Below are 14,399 nucleotides of genomic sequence, written 5' to 3' on the forward strand. Positions count from 1 at the left end.
CTGTTCTGTGCCTTCTCCTTTTCCCATATCTGCAAACATTCTGTCTCCCCTCAGAAGTCTTGATTTGGTCTCAGTGACTCGGAGAGGCCCTGTGGATTATGAAGAGCCTCCTGCTTTTCTTTGACTTTGGTTGTAAACTATGTGTGCAGGTGGTAAGATGGCAGCTGCCCACGGCCCCTTTCCTGGTTTTCTCGTGCCTGTCTGTAGAGTCCAGCCCAGGCCAGCTATGCTGGGAACCCTCTCCTTGCCCTTGCACCCACCCCCACCCTGGGAAGGCTTGCTGAGGGTGCAGCTCAGCCCTCATTGCTTCATGCTGTAGAAGGAATCCCTGTGTTTTCCTTGGTGCGATTTTCTTAGCGTTTATTTTTCCTCAACTAGTAAGGTTTTGAAAGGCAAGATTAGGGTGTGAGCCAGAAAGGCAACTTGGATGCCTTTTAATGCAAACCTAAGGAGGCATCCAGCTCACGTGTGGGCTGTCCCGTTTCTCCAGGAGAGCACTAGGGATCAGAGCCAAAGGGCTGATTAAGAATGAAGAGTGTTCTTACTAATAAGAACCTGCTGTATAAAAAAAACAAAATAAAATACAAAAAAAAATAATTGCTTTAAAAAAAAATCACATTTTTAACTGTTTTTATCCCTACATCTTCCAAACTTTTTGGCCCCAAAACCCTTTTTTAAAATGTAATACCCACAGAACTAATGTTTTACAGAACACAGTTAGGGAAACTCTGATATACAATAACAAACATGATAAAGAAATAAAAAGAATGAAGAGTGGTTTTGTCCTCTGCACTGTCTTCCCAGAGAACCTCTGGCAAGTGTGGCGGCGGGGCGAGTGGGCAGTCAGAGGAGGATGGGGACTTGGCCTGTCAGAGGCTCCTCATTCCAGCACAGCCAACAGTGGCTGTTTTCTGAGAACTTCCCTATAGCAGGACCATGTCTGCTGAAGCCTGGATTTGCCTCCCTGGGGCTCCTCCACACACTTGTCCTGGTGCAGCCAGCCCATCTCTTGGTACTTTTTGTCTTTCAGGAGGAAATGGGCATTTCCTGTGAACTGCTGGAATCGGACTTCCTCAAATGCAGTGTGGGATTCCCTTTCATGAGGTCGAAGTCGAAGGTAAGGGGCAGGGACGGGGCACTTCCTTGGCAGCACCCCCGGCCCTTCCCACCAGCCACTCATTCTGCAACTGCCTCCCCAAGGTTTCGTCCACACCCCACTGCAGCAGGGTGGCCAGCAAAGCCCTGCCTGGGCACAGCCAGCCCTGTCCATGGCCATCTCCAAGTCTGTTCCGGGGCGCCGTGGACATGTGGTCCTTCCCCTTGATCCATGTGACATACCACAGATGTGAGACACATGCCACGGCCTTTGTACTTTGTCAAGCACCATCTGGTTGGCCTCTTAACATTTTATTTTCTGGGACATCCCATGCCACTTTGAGTCCCTGGGACAACATAGGAGAAGATGTGGTCTGGGCTAGTGATCTACAGTCCTGGCTGTCGCCCCCCGGGAACTCAGAATTTTTGAAGAGTCCTCTTAAAATATAAATAATTGTATTGCACTTCATTTTTTCAGAAAAGTACAAGAAAGTACAGTCACTTTGGTATTTATAAGGAGCCAAATTTTCTAAGCTCAAACAGTAATATGGTTTAGCATATTTGGAGATTCATGGAACATTCTAGTATGTGCCATCATTATAAAGAGATGCAAAGACGTAGAAGATATGATTTTTGGAGGTAAAACTAGACTCTAAAAGACCAGTTCTGCCTTTTTAAATGGAAGCTGTTTTCCCTGCTATGATTTGAAGGAAATTTTATATTCCTTTGTCTACCTTTTTTCCCTTCCTAAAAATAAAAAAAAGAAAGTTTAATCCTTTTATCCTGCCTATGTCATAGAATTGGATCATTTTAATCTCTAAGGCTTTTTGGTCTCAGTACGTAGGAGCTGTTTTGCAAAGCAGTTGTGAGAATATTCTAGTAAGGAAGATTTGCTCATTTCTTAGCAAATCACTTGAATCCCTTCGCCTCATTGAACGTACCTGCTCCAAACTGTGGTGGCTCTTATATCTGTGATTCATCAGCCTTTTTTCTGGCTCTGATCCTCATTCTGTCCACATTCATCCCAGGAGAAGGGAAGCCCCAAGTGGTGGCTGCCCTCAGGAAAGCTGGCAGAATATGGGCCGAGTCCTGTGAGATTCCAGGTAGGGTGAGGATGCAGGAGGAGGACCCTGAATGCTGGGCATCATTGCCTGTAGTAAAATATGGCACTCATGCGCGCGCGCGCGCACACACACACACACACACACACACACACACACACACACACATTTTATTGAAATCTTTTGAGCAACAGGAAATAGACTTAATTGAAACACTTTAAAAGTAGCCATTTTGGGCTTCCCTGGTGGCGCAGTGGTTGAGAGTCTGCCTGCCGATGCAGGGGACATGGGTTCGTGCCCCCGTCCGGGAAGATCCCACATGCCGCGGAGCGGCTGGGCCCGCGAGCCATGGCCGCTGAGCCTGCGCGTCCGGAGCCTGTGCTCTGCAACGGGACAGGCCACAGCAGTGAGAGGCCCGCGTACCGAAAAAAAGAAAAAGTAGACATTTTGTTGTAAAATCCAGCCTCCTTCCCTCAAACCTAAGGTGCGTCTTGCTAGTTTTAAAGATATTTTAAAAGGAAAACTTGTTGCAGATGGATCCAGGATCACTTCCCATAAAGAGAAAGTGAATAAATGAATACAATGAAAATAAAGTAACCTTGACTTCTGGGGCCTTAAATTTTGTTCATTCATTCTCTCTCAAAATAGTCACAGAGCCAACAGAAGTATGGATGTTGGATGTTGGATTTTTTTTCCAGCTTGGCAATGTCACTGCCTTCCTCCACATGCAAAAGTGAAGGCCTGTAGCAAGGCTGGTCCTGGAGGCAGGGCTCTGGGGGTGAGTCCCTGGAGAAAGCCCCAGAAGCGACCCAGCAGGGATGGGGCTCCCTCTATCCACAGCCTGGCTTGTCCTCCCCTGCCCTCAGACCCTGTGGGTCATCAGGCTCCAGACCACCTGCTAAGCCTCATGACCACACTATCTGCTTACTTCACTGGCCGTATGTTTCTGTCTCTCATGACCAGCCTGCCCAGTCCCTGACCTTCTGTTCTCCCAGGCCTCTGGCTCTCATTTTGGCTTTGTGCTCAAATCTTCTGCTTCTTACCTCACTTTGATCTTTAGAGGGTTTAATTCAGATCTCCTGCCAGTTCAGACTCTCTGCTGCAATGAGACCCTTGACTTTCCCTTCCTTTGGGTCCTCCAGCTCTATTTCCTGTCCTGTCTCCATGCCCCACCCTCACTGTAAGCTGACAGGTCTCACTGCAACAGAAATTTCTGTGTAGAAAGGGATGTCCAGCATCCACTCTAGTTGATGGTCCAAAGTCATGATCCAGTGTTAATTACTTTCAGGTAGCATTTAGTTCAGTAGAATCCAGTGTTGCAAAGTTAGACCATTGCCTAGAATTCTTCATAAAGGAATGAAATGACGTCATAAAGGAACAAATATTTAGATATTAAATAAGTCATAGACTCTCAGAACTTGATGGAATTTAAGGATCATTTTGTCCACCCTCTTCTTTTTTTATTGAAAAGCAAAGAGATCGAGTATCTTGGCCAAGATCACATAGTTTGTGGTAGGGCCTGGCTCTATAAGCCCTGCCCAAGGGGTCCTTCCTGATTCCCACACTTGCCCAGTGTGTATATGGTGAAAACCATTTGCTTGGAGCAGTGTTCCCCGAATCACAGGGTGCCCACCACTGGGAGTACCTGAGATGATTTTGGGTGGCTCATGAGATGATTTTAGGTGATACATGGACATAGCACTAAACCACGTTGACTCTAACAGAAATTTATTACCTTTTCAACACTCTTTCAATCCTAACTTTTTGTGGGAGAAATTCTCTGGTAGCTCTACAATATCTCTAACACCTCCCTATCAGTCGTTAATCTCCCTTTTATCAAAATAGAGCAGACCTTAGGCCCAGAGCCTTCAGCAGGCAACAGAATTCAACATCCCTTTGTTTCCATTATGTTTATTTTTATGATGACCTCCTCTTTATGGCAAGTGATCCTGGATTCCCATCTGTGATAGTGATACAAATTCTTCTCTTTAAAATAGTCTTTAAACAGCAAGAGTGAGGCAATAAAAATACAAAGTACATATCACAGGTGATATGATAAGCAGATGTGGCAAAAACTGGGATGATGGTGTGTGAGTGAAATTTAGGAAGTCTTGGTTTAAGAGTTCAAGTGGGGGCTTCCCTGGTGGCGCAGTGGTTGAGAGTCCGCCTGCCGATACAGGGGACACGGGTTTGTGCCCTGGTCCGGGAAGATCCCACATGCCGCGGAGCGGCTGGGCCCGTGAGCCATGGCCGCTGAGCCTGCGCGTCCGGAGCCTGTGCTCCGCAACGGGAGAGGCCACGACAGTGAGAGGCCCGCGTACCACAAAAAAAAAAAAAAAAAGAGTTCAAGTGTATCGCTTCCTAACGAAAACCTCAGTTGCTGAAAAGAACAGTGTGCCTCTCGCCAGAGTGGGCTCTGGGTTTTATTGCTAAAGTTGTATCTCTGGCCTGACCGTCAGAGAGAAATGCACACAGAATAAAGCTTGCCGTGCAAATGAGCATCCAGAGGTCATAAACTGCAGAAGATTGTAGTGTTTAAGTTTGGAATGCTGGCTGATGCCAAATGTCACTTTCTTTTCCCATAGTATGAATTCAGCGTGATCTTTGATACAAGCCACCTGTCTGGGGAAGAGGAAGTTCTTAGCTTCATCGTTACTGCTCAGAGGTAAGGGGGATTTAAATTTTTTCCAAAGATGAAAGATTTATGGGACCAAGAAAGGTCATGCCCTGGTCATGCTTTGATGATGATGCCCAAAACGCCGAGGAGGAAGGAACCGCTCAGTGATAAAGCCCCAAACTGCTGCATAGAATCGGGTCTCTCAAGGATGGTGCTTGTCTAGTTCCACTTGTGCAGACACCAGCTCAGAGAGAGCTGGGAAGGACTAGGGGTTCATCCAGTCAGAGGTAAATGATTTTACAGCTGAGGAGAGACAGGCCTGGAGAGGTCAGGATTCCAGCCCAAGCTTATGTGGTTGGTTAGTTCACAAGTGTCCTCTGTGGTCAGTGGCCTCTCATGGATGTACCCCAGCGTCCCTTGATGCGAGGACATGACACCTGCAGCCTGAGGGCCCGGCCAAGCCTGTTGGTGGAGGCCCCCAAGAGATGGTCCTCAAGAGAGGGCTTGTCCTAGGAGCTGAGTGGACAGATAGGGAAGGGCACAGTGCAGTAGTGATGTCTTCCCTCAGGACTGTGCTCCTGCCTCTCTCTCTCCAGTAGAGCCAAGGGTGCTTGAGAGAGACTCTGGGGTCATGAGCTGCCTCCACAAGCCAGAATCCACAGGTGCATTGAAGTACCATCTGGGTAGCCCTTGGCCGATAGCTGGGCTGGAAGGAGAGGTACTTAGGTGGGTGAATAGGGAGATACAAGCTTTGACTGTATAGGCTGGATACCCAGGGCAACCTTTTTATTTGAATTTTTATTTGGAAATGATTTTAAACTTAACAGAAATGTTGCAAAGAATAGTGCAAGGAACTCCTGTATACCCTTTACCCAGATTCACTCAGTCTTGACGCTCTGCCTCATTTATTTTATCATTCTCTTTCTGTGTATGATTTTTTCCACTTAACCATCTGAAAGTAAGTTGCAGACATCATGCCTCTTTACCCATAAGTATCTTCATGTGTTTCCTAAGAATGAGGCCATTCTCTAAAATACCCCCAGTATAGTTATAAAATTCAGGAAAATTAACGCTGATACAATGCTATTATCTAATCTCTAGTCCATGTTCCAGTTGTCCCAAAAATGACTTTGTAGCCACTTTTTTACTGGTCCAGAGTCTGATCAAGGATCAGGCATTCAGTTATCATGTCTTATCTCCAGTTGCCTTAATCTCCAAAACAAACTTTCATGCCAAGGGATCTGAGTCTATCCCAGAGGTGGTCTGGAGATCTGAACCAAACACTGGGAAGCCCAAGGTCAGGCAAGGTCCACAGAAAAAAGGTGAGATAACAAAATCAGGAACCTCATGGCTAATGGAGGCCGGGAAAATGGAAGGCCAGACACTAGATGAGCAGACCATGAAACCAGGGGCTGCAGGTCAACCGGAGAAAGGCGATTGTGCAACCACAGGTTAGCATGTGGCCAAGACTGGAGACCCACTGAATCCGGGGTGCAGAGCGAGGCAAGGGGCTGAGCCTTGTAAAACTAAGGCCCCCACCCACATGGTCACCTCTGAAATGAGGGTGCTCAACCCAAGACTTCCTCCAAGGAGGACTGCACCCTCGGGCACTGAGAAGGAGCTCCTGGTCCCACATTCTGAAAGAGGAGGTCATCTCCCGGACTTTTCAGATGAGCCCCATCGTTCAAGATAACAGGTGCCGGCTCAGCCATCTATCTGACCCCCAGGTAGAGCAAGGGGTCCGGCTCTGGATCGCTCCTCTCAACCCCATTCATGTCCATCAAATGTAAAGCACTGAGCAGAAGCTGAGAGGGAGCGGGATGAATGAATGAGAGAGTCTTCCATCTCAAACCTCATCAAGACAGGGTCAGTCTAGAGACAGAGGCAGACATGGCTCAGTGCAGGAAGTAGGGCAGAACAGCCCAGGGCAGGCACTGTCCCTCACTCATTCTACAAACCTTTGAGCACTTACTACAACCAGCCACTGTGTGAGACAAGGGCAGATACAGCAGGGACCAAAGTTGGTAAAAGCCCTTCTCTTGGGCTCCTATAGTTGCTTCAAGCCTCAAAGCAAATGCACAAATCCATAATCAAAGTGTCTCCTGTCCCATGAAATAATCAAAACTTGATTTCAAGTTAAGGCTTCCTCCCTTCTGCCAGGGCAAGGCTGCAGGAGGGAAGCCTTTCTCCGGGAATAGTCTAGCTTTCCTGCAGTGGTGCTTCTACTGGCCCTTTCCCCCTTTTCCTGAGAGCCCCCCAGGCTCACAGCAGGGGTTGTGAGAGGTAAAAGGCAAACAGGAAAGGTCTTTCTTACCAGGCACTGCTGCAGGCACTCACTCAGTCTGGGTATGCAGAGCTGGCTCCTCCCCTTTGGGGACCCCCTCCGCCCTCCCACTACTGGGGAGGCTCACCTGTGCTTCCTCCCTTACCACATCTTCCAACCTCAGCCTCTAGGCGGCCAAAGATGCCTTCAGTTCCTGCTGCCCAGACTGTGCCCCGGGACAGGACCAAAGGTGACCCTACCCTGGCTCTTGCTTGTAGATCCCACTCAGGAATCTTTGCCCTGACAGTCTCTGGAAAGGTAGGTGATCCGTGTGGAGTCAGGAGGGGAAAGCCAGCAGCCCCCTCCCCTTACATTTCCTGGGCCTGCATCTGACTGTCCTGATCAAGGTCCCCTGAAGCTTAACTTAAAAGGCAGTCACCCTCCCCTGACCACAAACCATTTTCTCCAAAATCTGTCGCCAACAATCCTCCTTTCCCGACTCTGTTACATCCTTGACATTATAGTTTGGGTTGTTGCCACCAGACATAGTAAATCCTGGTTTAGTGCTTTCCTCTGAATTTTGGCATCTATTATGCCTCAGCCAAAACTTGCATTTTAACACCCTGTCGTACTCACCCCAGCCTGAGTGATTCTTGAATTTTCACAAAAACACCAATTAGTCAAAGGTTAGACTAAGATTCTTCCCAAGTGCTGAATCTTTCACCATCACCCTTGGTCCATTCTTGCCTCTTACTAATTAATGGCTTTGCCCCCAAAGCCTGAAGTCACTGGGCATTTGGGAGGTTCAGGTCAGGCCCCAACAAATACAACCCAACAGTAGACAGCAGCAGGACTGGTGGGGCAAACACTCAACGAGGCTTTGTTTTATTTTTTCACTGGAGTCCTTCCTCAGTCTCAATGTTATTTAAAACTCACAGAATTAAGATTAATTTTCCTTTGGGAACCACTGTGAAACTGGAAGTATACATTTTCAGAGCCCTTCAATCCACCACCACTGTAGCATATTTTTGCATTTAATGCTGCTTTCTCTATTTTTTTTTTTTTAGCATTTTCCTTAATATCTTAGAGCATGTTCTTTCTCCTAAAAATGAGAGCACAGCACGTCACAGTGGTTGTTTGACCCTCTTTACCTTGTGTTGTCATATCCAGCCTCCACTCCAAAGGTGATGACTTTCTGGCCTTTAGTTCAGCACTAGTGGGACTTAACAAACACTAATTATATCCTACATATTGCAATAGGACATGCAAACCAGATGGAAATAAGAACCACAGTGAATGTTAAAATACAGCCCAGCAATCCCCCAACTCCTGCACAACTTTCCAGTGCAGCATGGCTCCCGCTGTCTGTCAGGGTAGCACTGCCACAGGAATAATAGCATTTCAACACAGATGACAATTGTCTGAGCTTGCCAGCTTTGAAATCATGCAAGACGTGATTATTTTTTATTCACACTATTTTCAATATCACATCATTCACGTTTACATAAAGCATGGCTGTGATCTAATAGAAACGCAAAGCATAGAGAAGGTAGACTTTGTTCCCACTGCCAGAATCCAGAAGGGCTTCACTGGGGAGGTGGCATTTACACAGAGGAGTCTGGTTTTGGGCTGAAGAAGCCTAGGCACAGTGGTGAGGATGTGCATGGCACAGCCTACTCTGTCACACCCATGTGACTGGTGGGCATTGAAGTGCATTGGGGATTCCTGACCATCTCAGAGGAAGGGTGGGGGACATACAAGGGCAGTAGAAGGAAGATGAGGCTGAAAGAGGAGATTGGGCTGGTCAGGAGATTGAGGCCTTGAAAGCCTCAACTGCATTCCCCAGGCAGTGGGGAGCCACTGAAAGTTTTTGAAGAGGGGAGTGATACAATGCAATGGCTTGCCCACAGAGCACAAGACTGTTGGATTTAATAAAGGGGGGCAGATGCTTATTCCAACCTGAAAATTCTCATTCTCCTGCTGTTTCTAGAAACCACAGAAAACTCGCCATTGTTGGGCAGATCTATCAGTGTGCTGTCTGGGTCTCTCAACACCTGGAGCAGCTGATATTCATGGGAAGGAACATTTGGGCAGGAAATATGACATGGAAGAGACTTTCCCTTGTCAAAAAGAGGAAACTCCACCTACTTCCCAATCCCATTTAGGGCTAATCAGAGGTGTCAAAGAAGGGGAGCAAACAACACAGAAACTTTATCTACTAGAATCTCATGTCCATAGACCAGTGGTGTTCTGATCTTAGGTGCCCACTGGAATCACCTGGGAGCCTTAAAAACTACCGATGCCTGGTCCACCCTACAGGGATCCTGATCTAATTTGTCTGGGGTGAGATCTGGGCATTGGGATTTTTTTAAAGGTTCATCAAATGATTACTCTGTATAGTCCCTTACTCTATACTAGGCACATTTTCACTCAACACACATCTGTTAAGCACCTACTATTTGCCAGATGCAGTGCTGGGCATATAAGAAAATGCTAATAACTTAATTAAAGAACATCCCTTTATGTACATTAATATTTCTATATAGCATTAGGGAACACCTAGTACTGGTCGCTTAAATAATTAAATATCAGAATCTTCTAATTTCTTGAATCACAGATGTTTAGGAAGCTGTGTTATCTATTAAACTTGCAGCAGAATATTTCAGGCACCCATTTCTCTGCAGACTTTGGTGAAAATCTGGTCTTACTGTCCCAGAGGGCACCCACAGCACTTGATTCCGTACTGTGACGGAAAGATCCTTAAAGCTCCTTATCTTGAAAGCCACAGTTAAAATACCAATCGTCCTTTTCTTCCCGTCACCACCCTTTGAAGATCTCTTGCCTACTTGTGGATTTAGGAGGACAGAAAGTTGAGACTAAACAGTTTCTCAAGAGCTCCTGTCTCAGCAGCCTGGCTCTGCAGACCATGGGAATTATCCCAAGTCACGAGCTTGCAGAATAACTGGGGGCCTTTTGATGTTCAGCCTCTTTATCTCAACTTTGCAACTTCACTCAGTCTGGAGCAGTCACCCGATGACAGATGAGACTGTTGGGCCAGAGCTGCCAGCGGCCACAGGTGGCTGGACAAATGGCAGGGCACGGGGTGGCGCTTCCATCAGGAACCAATTACTCAGACCTGGCAGGATGCTGGGTCAGGGGAGGGAGCAGGCCCGGGCGTTGCCATCCTCCCATCCATTCAGGAGTCACCTCTGGTTTGCCCTGAGCAGTGATTGTACAGCTTTTATTGTCCCCTCTGGGAAAGGAAGGGCAAGGAAGTGAGGCCAGGTGGGCACCTGATCCTGCAGCTTCTGTAAACTGTGATGGATTCACCCCATATGCGGAAGACAGATGAGGAGTCAGGGGTCAGAGTCACAGAGCACCATTGTTTCAGAACAATAGGAGAGAGGAGGAGAGGGGATGTGAGCTGTTGAAGTATGGTTGCATTCAGCACTCGCTGGTGAGGAGAGGAAGGCAGTGGGGGCAGAGGGAGGGCAGGGAGCCGGCAGGAACTCTGCACAGGTTCAGGGAATGATGGGTGGGGAGTGGTGCAGATGAGCTGTGTCCAAACCTCAGCAGGTCTTGTGGACTCTTATGTTCCACCCCTGGAGGGTGAACTTAGCTTTCAACTGGGACCCTTTGTTCACTCTGTGTGGTAGAACCAGGTGCTGGGTTCAGCACCATATACCCAGTAGCCGTGCTTTTTCCCAAGGTGGTTGCTTCCCTACAATAATGATCACAATATATGTTTGAAATTTCATAAAGTAGTGAAGGGAAACTAGGTCTTCTTTCTCCTCCTTTTCCTCCTCTTCCTCCCTTCCTCTCCTCTTCCTTCTCCCCTCCCTCACTCCCCCAAATCTGGTGTCAGGAGAAGCCATTACAGTGGAAAAGCACGGGTTTTGGAGACTGTCCTGGTTGCTGTGGGTGCTTGGGGCAAGTTACCTAATCTGTCTGAGCTGATTATTACCTGTCAGTGGTGGGTGAGCCCCTCCCTCCGGGGTTACTCTGAGGACCCAGCTCAGTCATGCTGAGGAGTGTGCCTGGCACATGGTAGCCCTCAACAGCATCAGCCCTCTTGTGTTCACCTTTCCAGAATGACCCTGCAAGACTCCCCATTCTGTGCTTCCTCACCCCAAGGGGAAGGCCCGTATGTGAACCTGCTGGAGCCAGAATTCCATAACAGGAACTCCCATGATATTTATCAGGACGGGGTTGGCCAGGACCTCTCTCCTGGGCTTGGTTGTCAGTGGATGATGGGTGATGCCTGTAGATGGGAAATAGCTGCTAAAGTCCAGCAGACCCCTTCCCAGCTGCAGTGCCCTAACCGTGCTGGTCCATTATTCATGGAGCAAGCCTTGCAGAAGCAGCACACACTGTTGGTGCCCACCCATAACCTCTCAGCACTCATCTCCACCACACACGCACTGGACAGCTCCCAGCTCTCAGCACCTGCCTCTCTGCCTGAGGCTTTTTCTGGCCACACACCCCCCTCACCTGTGCACATAGGGCAGGTGCCAGGGATTTAATGCCCCCTCCCCGCCCCCCAGCAGGCCTCAGGAGTCAGTGGATCAGCTCCCATGGCCTCAGTTAGGGAGACTGGGGTTGGTGCTCAACGCTGCCTCCCAGAGTTCCCGGCCCGACCGAGCCCAGCTGCCCACAGCCCTGACCTGCTGGATCACGTGCCCTGATTGCCTGCCTTCCTTCCTGTCTCCCTTCTCCACTCCCCACTCATGTCTTTGTGGGGGGAATACAACTGAGACCATAGGGCACTGGGATGCCATACAGGGACCAAAAACAGAGCTGAGGGTAAAAAGGTGCAGAACGGAGACCTGTTGCAGGGAGGGGAGACACCCGCTGTGGGCGGGCTGTGCTGACCAGTGTCCCCTCCTCTCTCCCTGCACAGCGGCAACATGGAGCGCTCAGAGTCCCTGCACGACAACACCCTCACGCTGACAGTGCCGCTGATGCACGAGGTGGACACATCCATCACTGGGTGAGTAGCCGGGACGCATCTGCCTGGAGCGGAACACTGTACTTCTCTTATGTTTGCTTGTGTAGCCAGGAGCCAGCAGCCCTGCCACTTCCGCTCCTGCCCAGCTTTGAAATGCAGGATGAAGCTTTAGCTGCAGTGACTCATGTCCTCCTCCCTGATTTTCTCCTCTTTCCCAGCTACCCACCCACCTGGTAGGTAACACAAGAAGTGTGATGACAAATATAAGCCCCATAATTTCTTTGAATATTCTGTACATCTTTCCATGCATCTCTTCCCAGTGCCCACCCCTCCAGAGTGTCATAGGATAGGAGGCAGCTTGATTCCTGGGATTAAAACCTTAGCCAAAGGCTCCTGGGCCAGAGGTTACGACCAGATGCATCCCAGTGCCCTGGCTGGCTCCCAGGAAGCCTGGGCTGCTTTCTGATTAGCCTCGAGTCACCGCTGACTTTGCGTGTTTCTGACCCTTCTGCAGAGCCAGCAGGCAGGGCCGATCACAGCAGGCCCACCATCTGCCTGGCTGAAGTCCTTAGCCACTCAATGCTGCTGGCATTGTTGGAAAGCAGGGCTGCAGGCAGGCACCCAAAACAACCCGGGGTGGTTTTCAGCCAAAACCCAGGCCTGGAAAAATGAGAAGTCAGTTCCTGTTTCCGGCTTCTGAAACAGAGCACATACTTCTTTGATAGTGGAAAAAGGATTTGCACAATTAGTTTAGATCAAATGAGGACCTGTTGAACCCTTGCCCCACAGGCAAGCTGAACTTTCTGGAGGTTCAAAGTTTCTCATTTTTCAGTTTTCAAGTGCTTCTGGGTCCCGGCCTTGGCTGGAAGTAAAAAAGTTAATGCGTTGCAGAAGGAACCATCCCTGCAAAGCTCCCCCACTCTGCTGGGTGTCAGGAATGAGTCTCCGGTGGGCGTTCCTGCCTCTTGGCGTTTTTCATCACGTTCTTTAGACATGAGGCATTGGTGGAATATATTTGCAAATTAACACAGATTTGCCTCTGTTCATGGCTCTATTTTTAACCCTGTAGTTTATTTACTTGTCTCCTCAGAGGCACAGTGAGAATATCCCCAGGACCAAGCCCCGTCCTTGGGGGATGAAAGAGAAAACACAGGCTCACTTGATCCCGTTGTCCAGCCCTCAGAGACCTCGTTGTGAGGTGTTAACAGCACCCCCCCACCCCCGCCAGCCCCCCTCCCCCTGCGGACGAAGCCATCAGTTAAACAAACGAGTGAACCGCTGATACTTCCAGGAACATAAGACGGGGCTCATTTAAATGAACCAGCTCTTGCCATTGGGTGGTACTGGGAACTCACTGCAGTTCCAAACTCTAATATACGTTAAGTTGAAAATAGGTGAATTGCTATCCATTCACACTTGGTACCAAAAATCTTACATTATTGTGTTTAGGCAAGTGAGCAGCTTCTAGAATCTCCTCTAGAATCCATTGTTTGTCTGAGAATTTAAGTAAGTCTGGCTTTGTCTAATCTTGGGGTTTGTTTTTGCGGGCAACGTTGAAAGCATCACTACAGAATGAACCGGAATTCTTAATCACATCTTACGTAGCCACTGTTTGAAATCTGAAGAAAAAAGGCTATCACTGAGAGGACTCAACTTTTAATACCTAATTCCTAGTAATTTTGGTAGTCGGAAAATCTTTATTTTTTTTTAAATGAATTTGTCACAGAGTGGGGCTTAGGATGCCAAATATATAATTCATTTTAATTGTCATACTCTTTTTCAATCCACAAAATGTTTTTCAAATGACAAAACAGAACATGCGTAATTTTATAATCCAGTTTAAAAAAAAAACAGAAATCAAAGCTACCATCGTCTTCCTCCTCATTTTAAAAATGTAATCCTGGTACATGTTTGTATACGTAGCTTATTGATTTCACCTAAGATGACAGGACATTACTGGAAATGTCTGTTTACAAAGCGTAGGTCTGGCTGTGTCCATTTACAGGAGAGGGAAGGAGCGGTTCCAGAAGGGAAGCGTTTGGTGGAGGACACTGTGGGGAGCCAGGTTCTAGATTAAATAGGGACAGATGTTTGGGTTCTCAGGGTAACAGTGACCCTGGGTTGGGATGACAGATTTCATGCTTTCCTCTTTCAGAATCATGTCTCCAACCTCCTTTGTGTACGGCGAGTCTGTGGACGCATCCAGCTTCATTCAGCTGGAAGACCTGGAGTGTCATTTCCAGCCTCTCAACGTCACCCTTCAGGTATCCATCCCTGGAGACCTTCTCTGTCACTGGGGACCAATGGAAGGGCCCAAGGGATGTGCCTTCTATGAAAGGCAACGAAAGGGCCAGGCTCCTTCCAAGAGAAATTCTTCCCAGCCTGGTTGGCTGGAGGTGTGTGTGTGTGTGTGTG

General features: G+C 48.2%; 1 protein-coding gene across 2 annotated transcripts in view; it reads left to right on the forward strand.

Moving 5' to 3' along the window:
• The window catches only part of ITGA9 (integrin subunit alpha 9), a 352,979-nt gene that overhangs the window by 269,436 nt on the left and 69,144 nt on the right, over window positions 1-14,399 (forward strand). For both annotated transcript variants that reach the window (XM_060022170.1, XM_060022171.1), the window contains exons 19-22: window positions 1,031-1,117; window positions 4,742-4,821; window positions 11,937-12,026; window positions 14,140-14,248. In XM_060022170.1, coding sequence (XP_059878153.1) covers window positions 1,031-1,117; window positions 4,742-4,821; window positions 11,937-12,026; window positions 14,140-14,248 — 366 coding nt within the window. The remainder of the gene's footprint in view (window positions 1-1,030; window positions 1,118-4,741; window positions 4,822-11,936; window positions 12,027-14,139; window positions 14,249-14,399) is intronic.

Source organism: Delphinus delphis, chromosome 10 (genome assembly GCF_949987515.2).
Source record: "Delphinus delphis chromosome 10, mDelDel1.2, whole genome shotgun sequence".
NCBI lineage: Eukaryota > Metazoa > Chordata > Mammalia > Artiodactyla > Delphinidae > Delphinus > Delphinus delphis.